General features: G+C 46.1%; 1 protein-coding gene across 1 annotated transcript in view; it reads right to left on the bottom strand.

The window, feature by feature from the left end:
* KDM3B (lysine demethylase 3B) overlaps positions 1 to 17035 on the bottom strand; it is a 1181011-nt gene that overhangs the window by 376741 nt on the left and 787235 nt on the right. Inside the window, exons 17-19 of the mRNA XM_078652703.1 lie at positions 11965 to 12136; positions 11775 to 11865; positions 11551 to 11681 (exon numbers count right to left, since the gene is read on the bottom strand). Coding sequence (XP_078508829.1) covers positions 11551 to 11681; positions 11775 to 11865; positions 11965 to 12136 — 394 coding nt within the window. The remainder of the gene's footprint in view (positions 1 to 11550; positions 11682 to 11774; positions 11866 to 11964; positions 12137 to 17035) is intronic.

The raw sequence follows: 17035 nt of genomic DNA on the forward strand, positions 1-17035 counted from the left end.
TTTTGAAGCCAGAATACAGCTAAAAATTGCAGTTATGACACACGCGGCCGTGCACCACAATGCACCCAACTACCTCGCTCAAAAATTGTCTATCTCAGGAGGTTCGAGGTCCAATAGAAGCACAAAAAACCTACTCCTGAAACCTCGTAGATTCCGGAAAGAGAAAACATACAAGCGCTCCTTCTCTGGAAGGGCACCCAGGATTTGGAACGCGCTCCCGCCTGAAACTAGGCGGATCTCCTCCACTGCACTCTTCAAGAAAGAGGTGAAAACCATCCTTCTGGCCAAGATCTCCTGAACATGATTGGTGCTGGATCAGAGACTCTGCATTGCTTTGTATCACTGTTCACCTTGTCCTCTGGCACTATACCTCTAACTTGATGTTGTCACTACCAATATATGATACACGTTGATTCACTCTCCAGATGCCCCCACTCAGTGTTCTCGCTACACTAAGACTTTGGTATAAGCCATCCACACACCCAAGGAACACCTGAACACGACTGTAGTGGGATCAATGACTTGTGCCGTCTTATTTCACTTGTTTACCTGACTGTATTTTGATATGTTTTATGTATGTTACTATTACCCCACCATGTTAGCGACTACTATACTGCTCCCATTATCTCCGTTCACTCCTACTGCCACTACCCTGTCTTTGTGAAGCGCTCTGATATCTGTAAGGATCTTGTTCGCGCTATATAAAACTTTGAATAAATAAATAAATAAATAAATAAAATAAATAAATATAGGAGCAGGTGGAACTCTAGATGGAAATATTCTCTAAAGTCCTTCCAGAAACACTTTGATAGCGGGTACTTTAAACAATGACAAATGTTGTCTGTTTCGGAGGTAAGCAGCAATTGCAGTAAGATGTAGCCATATAGATGTGTATGCTAGGTTACATTGTTGCAGATAACAGATAATGTTTTGGATGGACCCATCTAGCGAGTTGATTTTGTTATTTGTACAATAAATGACAAATGGCTTCCAGTTTGCTACCTAGCATGCTCTAGTAGTAGGATGTCTAGCCTCTTTAATGATGTTCATGCAGCCTGGCGGGAGATTAAGGTAGCCAAACTCTAGGACCTCAGGAGCCAGATCGCAAGGTTGAGTTGACTGAGATCTGGGTGTCTTATCTCTCCATGGTTCGGAGTGAGATTTTTGGGGGAGAGGTGCAGTTTTTGATGAGGCACTACTGAAAGTTACAACAGGGTTGGGAACCATGGTTGACGTGCCCATGTTGGAGCAATTAGTATCATTGTGAGGGAGTATTGTTTGAGCTTCAGAACCAGTAACGGAATGAGCGGGAGTGGCAGAAAGGCATATGCAAATCTGCCTGACCAGTTCATCCATAGCGCATTGTCTTTGGCAAATGGTTGAGGATATCTGGAGGCGAAGCTTGGGCATTTTGCGTTTTGGGGTGTGGCAAACAGATCTATGTTAGGCTGACCCCCCCCCCCCCCCCCCCCCCCAAAGAACTTGAGGATGAAGTTCCCATTTGTGGATCTGCTGTGTTTGGCAAATGAGCAGATCTGCAATCTGATTGTTTACTCCTGGTAGATGTTCTGCGAGGAGGTAAATGTTTTGAGGAATTGCCCATTTTCGTACGCTTTGCGCTAGTTGCGAAAGCTGAAGTGTGTCCCCCCCCCCTGTTTTTGTATGTAATACATTGCTGTCATGTCTGTACGGATCAAGACAGCTTTGCCTACTAGCAAGAGTTAAAACAACTTTAGTGCTAGAAAGATTGCCAGTAACTCCAGGTGATTTATGTGGAGTTGTTTCTGTTGATGGGTCCATATACCCTGTACGATTTGGTTTTGGAGATGAGCTCCTCAGCCGGTGAGCGATGAGTCTGTGGTTAGCACTATCTGTGGAACCCGGCCTATGAACGGCCGCCGTTTGGATAGGTTTTGTATGTTCCACCACGGCAGAGAGCGATTCGTGTGGCTGTCCACCAACACCAGATCTGTTAACTGACCCTGAGCTTGATTACACTGATGTGCTAAACATTCTTGTAAGGGAAGCATCTGAAGTCTTGGATAAGGAACAAGGAGTATGCAAGAGGCCATTATCCCTATTAGTTGCATGAACACTCGAGCTGGAAGGGGGTGTTGAGGTTGAAATCTTATTATGAGAGCTTGCCTGCTGACTATCCTGACTAGATTGGAATATGCAAGGGCTATTGAGGTATCTATCGTGGCACCTAGATACTGAAGTATATGGGACGGTTGAAGGTGTGACTTGGGTAGGTTTATTGTGAATCCCAAATCGTGGAGCAGCTGGATTGTTTTGTGTGTATTGTGCACAACAGTGTGCGTGTGACGGATTATTTTGAGCCAGTCGTCGAGATAAGGAAACATAAATGTGTTGTCTACGCAAATGAGCTGCGACTACCACAAGACATTTTGGGAAGACTCGGGGTGCTGTAGTCACTCCAAATGGGAGGATTTTGAATTGATGGTGCTGGCGGTGCACTACAAACCGTAGATATTTTCTGTGAGCGGGGAGAATGGGAATATGAAAGTAGGCTTCCTTGAGATCTACAGTGGCAAGGAAATCGCCCTGTTGGAGCAGTGGGAGGACCTGTTGGAGAGTGATCATGTGGAAGTGGTTCGACTATGTAGAGATTTAACGGCCGGAGGTCTAGTATTGGCCTGAGAGTACCGTCCTTCTTTGAGATTAGAAAGTAGAGGGAGTAAACCCCCGTTCCTTGATGAGGTAAGGGAACCGGTTCTATTGCATGTTTTTGTAATACGGAGAGAATGTAAGAAACTGGCTCTATATATACTGAACCAAAGTGAGGTACAGTGTGTATAGAGTCCAAGGGTCTCCAGAGGTTTGGCAGAGGCTAAAGTTAGACAGAACCTTATTCACTAAAGTGGTAGCTTGGTCGAGCAGTAAAGCAGTATCAGAGGACAGAGTAAAGCATTCGATGTACACAGTCAGCAAATGGTCTCACACACTCAAGAACTGAACTCTAGGCCAATTGTTTTGTATAAAAAATATACTGTTTTATTTCTAGAACCAAGCAAGCCTGGTGCAGGTAAGCATAAAAATCCTTTTCACTAGTAAATTACTTGTATGAACAACGATCAAAATAGCAGTGTAACTTGTACTGGTTTTGGTTACAGTTTTAAGAAAGCAGTTTGCAACACATTGCAGGTATAGTACATTCAATTGAAAGGGCTTTTTAAGTAAAATGCAGTTAATTACTTTTCAGATTACTTTTGCCAAAACAGGACTGGATCCTAGATTCAGCCCTGGGACATTTCCTGAAAACAGGTGAGTAAATGCGTTTTGGTTAAGGGTACGATTCTTAAGGAATATTACTGCATTTCAAAAGTTGACACTAAAAAACGTTTTCACATAGAATCACCAATGTTATCCTATGGGAGGAAATTCACTTAGCAGGTAAGTTAGGTTATTGTTACTTTTTCTTACTCAGTGCTGGATCCTGGATTCAGCCCTGGGACATTACCTGATAACAGTTGAGAAAAGGTGTTTTGGTTATTCGGCTGATTTGTAAGGAATATTTGTAGTTTTTAAAAGTCGACACTTAGAAACTTTTTAGGTGAAAAAGTGTCAATGTTATCCTATGAGGAAAAATTAGTTATCAGTTTCAAGGTAAGTAATCGGTCTTTTGAGTTCGGGTTCTGGGGTTAGACTCAGGGGTCTCCCAGGGTCAGTGATGCACTGTTGCACCCTCAGCGTCACTCTGGCAGCCGGGTGCAGAATGTTGATGCCCAATGTTATCCTATGGGGGATAGGGGGACTCCGGTTGGTGGCGGCTGGCAAGCAGGCCACAGGATTGTGGGAGCAAAGCTCCTAGAGTTAAGCTCTGGGCAAGTTGGGGACCAAGTTAGCACCAAAGAGGCACCCTCAGCGGCACTAGGGCAGCCGGGTGCAGGGTGCTGTTTTGAGGTTGTGTGCCCTGTTGATTTCAATGGAGATTTTCTGGGACAAAGAAACCCTGCAGGCTCGGGAAAAAGGATCTTCCAGGAGCGACCACCACTTCGAGGGGTAGGTTGGGATGTGGAGGGATGGTTAGGCACCGCTGGGTTGGGCACACAGGCCGTGGGGAGTAAGGTGCAGGGGTGCCTTTGGATGTTGGATTTTCTTACCCGCTCTGGCCGCAGTAGGGGGTCCTCTGGATTGAGGCAGCAGGTAGTCGTCTGGAGGCTTGAGGCAGGTCAGGGGTCGCTGGATCTCGGGTCAGGATCGCCAGGGGAACCTCCTCGTGGTGTTAGTTCACTCAAACACGGGCCGGACTCGCCGGGTGCAGAGTGTGCTGGATTCGCGGTTTCTGGCTAGCAGCAGAAGCTGCAGTTTAAATACGTCCAGTGTTCACAGGAGAAACAGCTTGGAAAGTGAATGCAGGCAGGTCCTCCGGGGTTATTGAGATTGCTGGCCGCTGGACATGTCTGGGTTTCGCAGGAGCAGGTACGAGGGGAGACAGGCCTGTATGGCTGCTCCTCTTCGAGGGGAGACAGGTCAGTGGCCGTAATCCTCTTGTTCGCTCTGCACGGCTTCTCGTCCCTTTCTTGTTGTTGCTGGATCTCAGGAAGGAAGGTTCAGGGTGCCCCTAAATACTAAATTTAGGGGCATTACAGGTAGGTAAAGGGCAGGGACCAATGGGTGCCTTCCCTGGGGCGGGTACACCCCCTATTCAGCCACTCTCCAGTGAGAGGGGGGCAGGAGCCTGTCCCTGGTTGGCACATCCTCAAGATGGTGTGGACTTGAGGTTGTGCTTCACCTCGCCTCCCCTACCTTAGGAGTGGAGTTGGTAAGAGGTGGGCACACCTCGCTTTCTCACTTGTTTTTCCCGCTGGTTCTCGCGCTCAAAGTGGAAGGTAGAATAAGGGGGACCAGTTGCTGAGTACAGCAAGTGGTTTGGAGAGGCTCACAAAGGCGGTATGCCTTTGAAGCTTCTCCTTCTTGCGCCCTGCCCATCCTGGGGGAGGAGACTTGACACCTTGTCCCAGGATGTGCATTGTGTAAGGCCCCCAAGAGCAGCAAACTCTTGACCCAGGGGTCCAGAAACATGTCTGGTGGTGGCAGCCTTGGCAGCCACTCCGTCAGATCACTAGGAGTTGGTTGAGTTTCAGGGGGCATCTCTAAGATGCCCTCTGTCGTGCATTTTACATTAAATCCCACACTGGCATCAGTGTGGGTTTAATATGCTGAGAAGTTTGATACCAAACTTCCCAGACTTCAGTGCAGCCATTATGGTGCTGTGGAGTTCGTAATGACAAACTCTCAGCACGATATACTCTTAATGGCAGCACTGCAGTTACAGTGCCCAGGAACGCACGTGGGTACTGTAGGGGTACAGGGCTCATGCACCTGTACCCTCACCACTGGCATAGGGCACCCAGCTAGAGGGGTGACTGATGTATGCCAGGGCAGTGCTTTATGGGCATGACAGGGATGTAAGCCATGTCGACTCTTCACTTTGTTTTGCACCAAGACACGCAACCTGCCAAGGCAGTATGTGAGTGTCAGGGTGCAGGGCCTCTAAGGGTGGCACAATAAGTGCTGCAGCCCTTAGAGGTCTTCCCTGGTCACAGTGCCCTGGGTACCTGTGGTACCACTTACCAGGGGCTGACCTATGGCCAGAGATGTCAATTGGGTTAGTTTTTTGAGGTAGACCACAGGCCTTGGGAACCTGATTGGCAGGGACCGAGGGTACACCAAGGAAAAGTGCATCAGTAGTCTGGCAAAAAAGTGTGTGTGTGTGTGGGGGGGGGAGGGTTACTGCAAGAGCAACCCACTTTCCTACAGAGAACCTCTTGTTTTAACAGTGTCAGATGTTCTGCGGACATTGGACGTTGTTTGGGGGGGTATGAATGGGGGAGTTGAAGTGAGTTCTAGGCAGTGACCATACTGGATAATTTGTCTTACCCACTTGTCTGTGGTGATGGAATTCCAGACAGGTAGGAACTGTGATAGTCTTCCCCCAACTGGAGTGGAATTGTCGAGGGAAGTGAAGGGAAGTCACTATTTTGTAGTAGGAGAGGTGCGGGTGTTATTACTGTGACCTCTACCCTTGTTGTTGCCTCTATAACCTCCTAAATAACCTCTGTTAGGGGAGGTTTGAGTAGTGTTTTTGTAGGAGGATGAGGTGTTGTCCGTTCCAATAGTTTTAGAGGCGCCCCTATAAAAGGAGCAACGAAAAGAACCTCTAGTGGTTGTTCCATGTAGGTCTCCCATGGACTTAGCTGTTTGAGTCATTTTTCATTTTTTCCAAAGATGTATCTGCAGTGGGTCAAATAAGTGTTCTTGATCAAAGGGTTGTTTAAGAATTGTGGACTGCACATCCTGTTTAAACCCAGATATACATAGCCATGCGTGCCTGCGCCATAAAATGATTGCGTTGACCGCACGAGAAGCTGTGTCAGCTGCATCAAGAGCACACTTTACAGAAGTGTTTGTAATTCATTTTCCCTTTTGTATGAGGCCATTATCCTTAGCCTTATATTGATCGGAAAGATGTTTTATGAGCTTTACAAGCTCATCGTAATGAGCCCTATCATACCTGGTCAGTAAAGCTTGGGTATTGGCAATGCGTCAACGATTTGCTGCTTGAAAGGCAATGCATTTGTCAGATGTGTCTAGTAATTTAGATCCCTTATCTGGAGGTGACGTCGAGCCCGGGGATCACGCATGGTTTTCTTCGATCAAAATGAAGCGCAGGCGGGGCAATCTTTGTCCTCATGTTCAGGAGAGGCAAAGGTTACAGACCTTGGAGATCAGTGTGTGGGAATTCGGCACCACACGGGGGTATTTTTTGAATGGAGTTCTTTCCATTAGCTGTAGGGCCTGATGGCACGGATAGGCCCAACGGCCCGCGTCGATGACCGGAATCGAAGGTTTTGAGATTATGTTAGATGCGCATCGAGAAGCGCTATCGAAAACATTATCGCCGAGCAGTGAAGGATTGCGCGTCGAAGGGGAATCGAATAAGATACCTAACAGCAGCAGTTTACATCCGAAACCAATGGCAGAAAAAAACTATCTGAAGATGGAGTCGATGTCCATGCACACTATCACCATAAGGAGGAGTCACCTATCTCGTGACTACAAAGACTTCTTCCACAAAAACAAAGTGCAAACATCCGAGCCCAAAACCAGATGGCGATCTATGCTAAAGTATACAATCTACAGCTCATATGCCTCGAACACGTTGACCCTTTATTAGAACAAATCTTCCACATAGCTTATGAGGCCCATTATATCCTTAATTAAGCACTATATCTTTTAAATACGTGAGCTAGCTCAATCATTGAATGGTTTGACCCGGAGCATCCTTTAACCTATTTTAACCCACTTGTTTCACCACTCGAAACACACCACACCAGCCCACAACCCCCTCACTTCATGAAATGGCTGAGGAAAAAGATCTCTGGCAAAGAACCCACTATTGGGAGCCCATCGGGCATTGCAGTACCAGCCCAACTAGGAGCTAGGCCAATGATGTAGCAGGACACCCATCTGGGTGTGTGAGGTTTCTTGCTCCTATTGGACCACACCACTGAAACATTAAAAAAACGCCTCTCTTATTGTCTTTCCTTAAGGAACTGTACACCCTTCTTACCTCTAAGAGAACATTCTGGAATAGTCAGACCATAGTGATGAACAAACGCGTCTCCTCTTCCTTGGACTTATTTTGGATGTCGACCTGCTCCTCGACGTCGATCGCCTGTGATGCCTCGACAGTGGTCTGCTTCGCCGCTGAACTTCAACGTCTCCTCGATGTTGAGAGGACTGTGTGCCTCGTGGTCAACCTACTCCTTGACAGCGATCTGCAGCCCTGTGCTGATGGCAGATTAGTCTTCGACAACGACCTACTACGTCTCGATGTTGATCTCTTCCTCAAAGTCGAACCAGCTCTTGACAGCTAACAGGTCAGTGCCGTAACTTATTTTGACATCGATGTTCAACTTCAATGGGGAATGACACGGTTTTTGAGCTGAAAACCTCTTCTTTTTGGATGTCCATGTCCAATAGAGGTTTATGACACAACAGTGATAGAGGACATACCCTCTCCTCGCTCTCTAGGTTAACCTGCAGACTACATCATCTTTCTGCGCTGTTACCTCGTGCCCTGGAGGCAAATCTTCTACCTAACGCGTAGCGTTCACCTGGAAAAGGCCCTGCAGTGTTGACAATCTTCAGGAAGATGACGCGCTGGAAGACAAACAATACAGAGATCATGGGGGTCTGTTTTGGCTTTCTCCCACAGGAAGGGCATTTATCAAATAAAGATGGCATTTATAAAGACAAAATACCCCAAATGTATGTCAGAAAACTGCATAAAATGCAAGGAAGAGCTGGAAGACACCGAATAAAGTGGTTTTCGATAAAACTCACAACTGAATTGTGAAGAGAAAAGACCTGGAAAGGCAGAGTGTAGTGTTCCTAGTTTGTATCAGCAGGTGCCGGAAAACAGAACTGAAGCAACTGCCTCTGATTAAGCATACTGGAGGTCCCGGTGTTCTTAAAGCCACCACATCTATTTTCAGCTCTTATAATGGTAGCCTATGGCACTGCTGTCCTACGCTCCTTCATTTCTATAATCTACTAAAAAGGGTTTGGGAAAGACATTTGTATTGTTTTACAAAGACATAACACATTTATATGCATAGACAGTTCTCCTGGCACCTTTTTTTATCCATCAAAAAGATTTTGGCCATTGTAGAATTCTCCTATAGGCAGCATACTATGTTTCTTTCTTAAATGACTCTGCATGCCTTCCCGAAGAAAGGCAAACATCTATACTTAAGAAAACATATTTGAAATAGTGCTGCAGGGTCCCCGCACGTATTTAGTGCTTTTGACTATACAAGGAAATCGCCTACAGGAGAATAACCACTTCTTACTTCTGATGCTGGCACCCTGTCAATGGCCCCTTTTGCCAACCGGGCCTGCGTTAACATACATAGCAAGGACAGAATGGATGGGTATAACCACACTGTACAATTTGGTGCACCAACTTGTCAGATTATTGCTTGCCATTACAGCAGTTGGTGCCTGATCCTGCCGCAAACATGATAGGTGTACTACATTGAGGACCAACTAAAGAGATTAGAGGGTAAGACTGCAATTGTGGACACTTGGAAGCTCCCTCTGTAGCCACGGAAGGAGTGAAAGTTGGATTGCTGTTGTCGGGAACCCAAGGAGAGACCCAGAGATCTGGGGGTGACCAGGCTCTCCTGAAAGCGCAATGTCAGCCTTACCACTTAATAGATAGGAGCCAAAGGGCATGTCTATTAGGTAACATTGGACATCCCCATAACACCTAGTTGACCTCCGGCATGGCGGCAGTATGCCACTGTTATACTATGGCCCTGCATAGTGAGCTAGTGGTGTCCAGTCCACACCGAATGGAGATCATCACTGTGTCACTATCATTCAGCAATGCCTGGTTCGAATGGACCGACTCCCTTGCCAGAGCTTGGGCAGCAGCTGTGCAGAGTGCCTCAAGGAGTGAATGTACAGGCCCAAAGGACATGCGATGTTAACCGAGCCCAATGCCAGGTAGAAACTAGCCCTTTTCCAAGGGTAACCAGCTTCTTTGATTCCTTATCCGGTGGGGTGCTAGGAAATGCACTCTGGTTCCGTTTGGCCGTCAAACCCTGCACCACCAGGCTCTCTGGAGAGGGATGTTGGGAGAGTAAGGCTGGGTAGAGCTTACATCTAGTTGAAGCACCTCAGACAAAACGTTAGTCTTGCAAATTGAGGACCCCCAGTGATTTTTGTATCACCATAGCGAATGAGGCTCTTCCTCCTTGTAGGGCCTGGATGAGAAACTAAGTCAGTGTCTGGACATGTGTTCAGACCACTACCACTGCCCAGCTCTGGCATCAAGGTGATGCTGTATCAGAGTCGTAGAGGAAACTATTCATTGAGTGGGGCCCAAGTTATGCTAGAGGGAGGTGTTCATCAAAAAATAGAGTGTGTGGTGTAAAACTCCCCGAGTTGGGCATGGGTCTCTGTTGTTCCCTGGTACTAAGCGAAGCGAGGAGCAGACTCAGCCGCCGGCCCTCTAGATGGAGTGCTGAAGCAGCGCCTAGAAGAATGGTGCTTGTTTGACTTCTTGTGCTTCTTCAACTTACCTGACACTGACAACTTGGAGCAGGATGAAGACTTTCTCTGAAACTGGCCTAAGATCTTCTGCAGGATTAGGGTCAAGAACGGTACAGAGCCTTCTTCTGTTGTGCTGCCAGGAGCTTCATCGCCCGCTCGTGAATCACCTTGGAAAGCATCAACTTGCAGTCGATACAGTCCCTGAAGGTGTTGTTTGATCCCAAGCAAATCATGATGGCATCAGATACAGGCCTCGGGGAGCGACATTCCTCACATGGTTTAAATACTGTGGGACTGTTGGGGGACCATATGCCTCAGACAGTGGGAACAAATAAAAAAAAAAAATTTGAAAAAAGTGGCCAAAAAATGATCGAGGTAGCTCTCTGAATCTGCAATATAGTTGCGGAACGAAAGGCACTGATGTCAGCGCACTGCGGTGACACCTATATGGACACCACTTTTGTCACTTCTGATACAGACAAAGTTGATACGGGGCTGCTAGAGGTCCCCTAACAGTAGACAGAGGTACTGCTAAAGACTTTCCGGATCCAGTCTGAAGCTTGAGGAATATTCTAAGGTGGCGAATCGGAGGTTAGAAATTTCTATGAGAAACAATTCTAAGTCACTGAAAATCCTCTTGGAAGATATCCAATTCCAAATGGTGGTCATGTCTGATTTGCATGCCCAGTGAATATCAGAATCTCTTCAAAACACGGATATTATATCTAGAGAAATTTATATGAATTGGACAATGGCTACAAAAATAAAACCACAATGAGTTATTTCTACTGATAACTTCAGAGTGAAGCTAAATGAGTAAAGTCCATCATCAAATTACTAAATACAAGGCCAGACAATGCAGTTCCATTATGCTTGATGCTCCAAGTATCATTTCTTGCAATTACCCTCTTCTACAAGTCCAGGAAAAAAAAGGGACAGAAGCAAATCCTCCTATAGCAATAGCATGGACTGTCTTAAAGATTTAATTCACTTTCCCCTGAGAAACACTTGAAACCAATACCTCCAAGTACCATAGGATTTTAATTTGTCTTGCTTTCAGCTGAAGGCCTCCACACATCTCTTCCATACTAATTTGTGATGGAAATGTTTGACTTTTTATGTGTTCTTATAGATATTTCCAAGTAGGTTACTTAAATGAACCCCACCCATTTGGGTTTTATATATATATATATTAGAGACTGCTTAGTTTAACTTACCAGTCTGCCTTTGCTCACATCTGGGAACCTGATAGTAGTGCAAAGAGGACAGAGATAAGTGCCTGGAACTCTACATAAGGCTTGCAATTTCCCACTCTAAATCTCTCTTAGTGCTTTACTGATTTACTTGGCTTAAAGAGTAGGGAACAGAATAGACATGGTTTTAAAGCCAAACTCCTAAAGTAACATATATAAGCAGTGCCGTACTACGGAGCCATCTGAGCAAGCTATAACATTAACCTACCATATGCATTGTACATTTTGGGGCCAAGATCTGGTCGAACAAAGTAGCTAGGCAATCGTGAAGCAAGGTTCAGTCTGCCATCTCTCTTGGTATATTCTGGAAGAGGAAGATTATCCATCAAATCGACAAACCTGTTTGAGATAAAACAAAAACCAATTTGAGCATCAAAAGTGAAAAATACCAAGAGTGGAGAACAAACTATTAGTGCGCTGTAGGTACTTGACCTTGTGGGCATCATGTCTCGGAAATCTTCCCCTGGCGGCCAGTCCTTCAACTTCAAAACCATTGGCTGCCCTTCCTCAGACTTTAGTCGCTCTACAAAAGTAAAGGCAAGGGAATGTAACCATCATGTGGTGATACTGATCACAAAGCACAACTGGCCTGTATACTACAGATGTACCAAGAGACACTTACTGGCAATGATCTCAAATCCGTCCCAGAAATCTCGAACTTTCACATCCGAAATAATAGCACAGTTTCTACAGTTCACAAGGTCAACATCTTGATCTCCAAACTCTAAACTAAAAGCCTCTGGTCTCCAAAGGTCCGATTTCAGCTTCTTCTGTACTCCTGAAACCAGCACAGGCTGTTAAGAAAATAAGGCATTTTACTCATCCCGAAGTAAATTCATGCTAGGTTCTATTATCCCTTTCTCCATTACCAAGGGGTGTGAACAGCATACCCTTGTTACATTACCATTAACAGAGCCAAAGCTTTTGAGGGCTGAAAGTGCATGCACATTCTTTTCTTTAGTATCCCATATAACAAATAATTCTAATTCTAAACAGGCGATGAATATTTCATTTGAGACCTCTTGGGGGAAAATGATGGATTGACAAACACCCTAAATTCCACAAATCATAACATAACAAAATAAGAACAAGATAATTTAGCACCTGGAATTATTGTAGTCCTTAATCATAGGTATATTCTCTATATTCGTAAGCAACTAACTTCTAATGAAAAATGGAAGTCTGACCAACAGGAGTTTGCCGAGTAGCCGAAGAGACCAACACCACTCTCTTCAGCTAATTCAAAATCAACAGGATGATAAGTGTTTGAAACTTTCTGAATCCGTTCGATACCAGCAGAATTACTGGATAATGAATACATCAATAGAAGGCTTTCAGGAACTGGCGCTTTGAGGGGCAGAGCAGAATGCATTTCCAGAGCCCACTTCCTCTAGAACATCAGAAAGCAAACATAGGCATTACCTGTTGACACCAACTCACTTATACTAAATTGAGATCATACCTTGAAAAAGACTACTTACCTATAACTGTCTGAAGCCTAAGTGACCGCATCTGCCCTTGTAATGCTTTCACTGGTCATACAAGCATTGTGAACAAGAATATCCCGAAGACAAAGCCATACTAGCCTCTCTGCTCAACTTCCATGAAGCTTCTACCCTGCATTTGTTGACATAAGGTAGACCAATCCTCTCGTCCATTAACACTAACGCACAAGTTTACTTGCCTTCGGTAACAATATATCTGTAAGAAACAGTAGTTAGTATTAGATTCCTTACCTTAGAATATCCCCAGGCGTCAGACTGGATCCGGAAAATTTTGCGCAGCAGTACCCCTGCGCGTCGGTAGGTGTTGTCTGCGGCTCCGCGTCCGTCTTCGGTGCCAGGATGACGTCGGAGTACTTCGACGCCGCCCTCGCGCGCTGACGTCAGTTCTTAAACACAGCTTTTCCACGCCAGAAACGCAGAGCCATGATAAAAACCAACACTGGTGCCATAAAAACTAAAGCCCTGAAAGGGGATAACCTTAACCCTAGATATCGGTTCGCAGAACGGGGAGGATGGGTGGGGTGGTAAGGAATCTAATACTAACTACTGTTTCTTACAGATATATCGTTTCCGAAGGTAAGTAACTTGTGCATTTGAAAGAAACAGGTTAGTATTAGATTCCTTACCTTAAAATTGATACCCCAGCAATACCAACCCCGGTGGTGGGTTTGCGAACCAATGATCAAACCAGAAAGTCTTGGAGAACGGATCGGCCGAAAAAGCCATCTCTCCGGACTTGGCTGTCCAGGCAGTAGTGTCTTGCGAACGTGTGCAGCGAGGCCCAGGTAGCTGCCTGACAAATGTCCTGCAAGGGGACTCCCCGACCTAGGGCAGTAGTAGCCACCGTGGTCCGAGTGGAATGGGCACGTAGCCCCACCGGAGGCTCCTTGTTAGCCAGTGAATAACAAGCTTTGATGCACAAGACAACCCATCGAGAAATGGTCCGTTTGTGCAACGCCCGTCCCTTCTTAGCGCCCACGTAACCAACAAAGAGTTAGTCATCCACCCGGAACTGGCGTATGCGATCCAGATAATATGAGAGCAGAATGTTGGAATGTGTACTGTTGATCAACGATGTATGAAAGTCGAGGTTGAAGTTTTTACTATGAAATTGTTTTTTGCATTGCTTTTTCTATGTTAATTGTGAAATTTGGTGAAATTTTACCAACGAACGTCTTCAAAAAAAGATATACAAAAATAAAAAGATTCATTCATACTGATTTCCAAGTCTCGTACTCACACTAAGTTTGATTCTTTGTGTTGAGAATTTCAGAAGGTTGATTTATAGATAACAGTATTGGCACTTGTTTAGTTGTATAACAAGTCCCACTGAGGCATCACGAAAGGAACAGGAGGAAACATAAGTGATGCCCTTCAAAAACCTATTTACAATCGGGGACTTGAACAAAGAGGGCTGATCAGGGAGCCTTAAGCAGGCGGAAATGGCAGAGAGGTAGCCATTGATAGTGCCCAGAGCAGAGCCCTGCTGGGCAAGAGAAAGAAGAAAGAGGAGAACCTCTGAAAGGGGGCAGAAAGGGGATCCACAGCCTTTGCTGTGCACCATGCCACAAATTTGTTCCACATGCAGGCGTATACCGATTTTGTGGAGGGACGCCTGGCTGCCAGAATCACATTACAGACTTGAGGCAAGTCAAATGGCCTCAACTGCCGCCGCTCAATCTCCACACATGTAAGTGGAGACTGGACAGGTTCTTGTGGAGGACCGTCCCCTGCTGCTGCGACAGAAGGTCCTCCTGAAGAGGCAGACGAATCGGGGTATCGACTGACATGCTGAGTAGCTTGGGATACCAGTATCTTTGTACCCAGTCCGGAGCCACAAGGATGACTTGGGCCCGGTCGCGCCTGATCTTCAGCTCTCTGGGCAGAAGTGGTATAGGCGGAAAGGCATACAACAGACCGCAACTCCACTAGCGACGAAAAGCGTCTCCGAGCGAGTGCCACCTTGGAAATTCCAAAGCGCAGAAATGATGACATTCTGTGGAGAATAGATCTAACCAAGGGTAGATCTATTCTCCATGGTTCTGAGTTAGAAGATGGGGTGCAAGGCACAGTCTTTGATGAGGAACTACTGAAAGTTCCAGGAACGTTGTGTACCACGGTTGCCACGCCCATGTGGGAGCAACTAGGATTAGCGTGAGTGAGTGTTGTCGCTGTTTGCGTGCTACCAGCGGGATCAGCGGTGCTGGGGGAAAAGCGTATGCAAATCTGCCTGACCAGTTCATCCATATCGCATTGCCCTGTGACAACGGTTGTGGGAACCTGGCGACAAAGTACTGGCATTTGGAGTTTTCTTTTGTGGCAAACAGGTCTATTTGTGGGTGACCCCACTCTTTGAAGAATGGCTGGAGAACTTGGGGGTGAATCTCCCATTCGCGTAGTTGTTGGCTGTGCCTGCTGAGCAGGTCGGCAATCTGATTGCCCTTCCCTGGAAGGTGTTCTGCTAGGAGGAAAGTGTTTTTTGGAATCACCCACTTCCATATGCTTTGTGCCAGATGGGACAGCTGTGGAGAGTGCGTTCCTCCCTGCTTCTGGATATAGTACATTGCGGTCATGTCCGTTCGGATCAACACAGTCTTGCTGTACAAGTATTTTTTAAATGCTTTCAGGGCTAGGAATATCGCTAGTAACTCTAGTTGATTGATATGCAGCTTCTTCTGTTTGGTTGTCCAGAGTCCTTGTACTGTGTATTGAAGGAGATGGGCTCACCAGCCTGTCAGTGATGCGTCCGCTGTTAGTACTAGTTGTGGAACCGGCTCTTGGAACAGTCACCCCTTGGAAAGGTTTTGTGGGTTCCACCACTGCAGAGAGTTGTGAGCGCGACTGTCTACCAACACTAGGTCTTTTAGTTGTCCTCGAGCCTGGTTCCATTGCCGTGCTAGGCATTCTTGTAATGGGCGCATTTGAAGTCTGGCATGGGGGACTATGAATATGCAGGAGGCCATCATGCCTATGAGCTGCATAAAGACTCGAGCTGGAAGAGAGTGTTTTGGCAGGAATTTGCGAATGAGTATCTACATGCTTGCTATCCTTGTTGAGTTTGGATATGCCTTTGCCACTGAGGTGTTTATAGTGGCTCCCAGGTATTGTTGTGCGTGGGATGGTTGCAGATGCGATTTTGGGTAGTTGATTGAGAACGCTAGGCTGTGTAGCAACTGAAGTGTTTGAGACGTGTGTGCTGCACACTGTTGGTACGATTGTGCTTGTATTAGCCAATCGTCCAGATAAGGGTACACATGGATGTGTTGCCTCCTGAGATGCGCTGCTACTGTTGCCAAGCATTTTGTAAACACTCTTGGAGCCGTGGTACCCCCGAAGGGCAAAACCTTGAATTGGTAGTGTTGACCCTCTATTGTGAACCTGAGATATTTTCTGTGGGCTGGATGGATGGGTATGTGAAAATACGCATCTTTGAGGTCCAGTGTTGCTAGGAAATCTCCTTGTTGTAGCAACGGGAGCACTTGCTGTAGTGTGATCATATGGAAGTGCTCCGATAGTATATATTGATTTAGGGGTCCGAGGTCCAATATTGGTCTGAGGGAACCGTCCTTCTTGGGAATAAGGAAGTATAGGGAATATACTCCTGTCCCTTGCTGGTGGAAAGGGACTTGCTCTATGGCCTCCTTTTCCAGCATACATTTCACCACTTGTTGGAGCAGGGTGATGTGTTCCGTGGACATAGGACGATGTCTGGGTGGTATGTTTGGTGGTGTAGTAGTCAGTTCTAGGCAATAACCAAACTGGATTTCTCTCACCCACCTGTCCGTGGTAATTGCGTGCCAGACAGGTAGGAACTGTTGGAGTCTGCCTCCGACCAGTGTTGGGTGGTCTGGAGTTATTGTTATAAAGTCACTTTTTTGTGGCAGTGGAGGCTCTGGTGTTATTGCCTCCACGTCCTCGTCCCTTATTATTGTTGCCTCTATAACCGCAGATGTTTGCGAGGTATTTCCTTGTGTAGTTGCTCTGTATGAGGAGCGACAAAAGGAGCCTCTATGTTGCTGAAATTGCAATGCCCCCAAGGACTTTGCTGTTTCTATGTCTTTTTTCATTTGATCTAAAATGGTGTCGACAGCTGGCCCAAATAGAAAATCCTGATTTACAGGCTGGTTAAGAATGGTGGATTGCACCTCATTCTTAAAACCGGAAATACGCAGCCATGCATGTCTGTGT

This window comes from Lissotriton helveticus, chromosome 7, assembly GCF_964261635.1.
Source record: "Lissotriton helveticus chromosome 7, aLisHel1.1, whole genome shotgun sequence".
Taxonomy (NCBI): domain Eukaryota; kingdom Metazoa; phylum Chordata; class Amphibia; order Caudata; family Salamandridae; genus Lissotriton; species Lissotriton helveticus.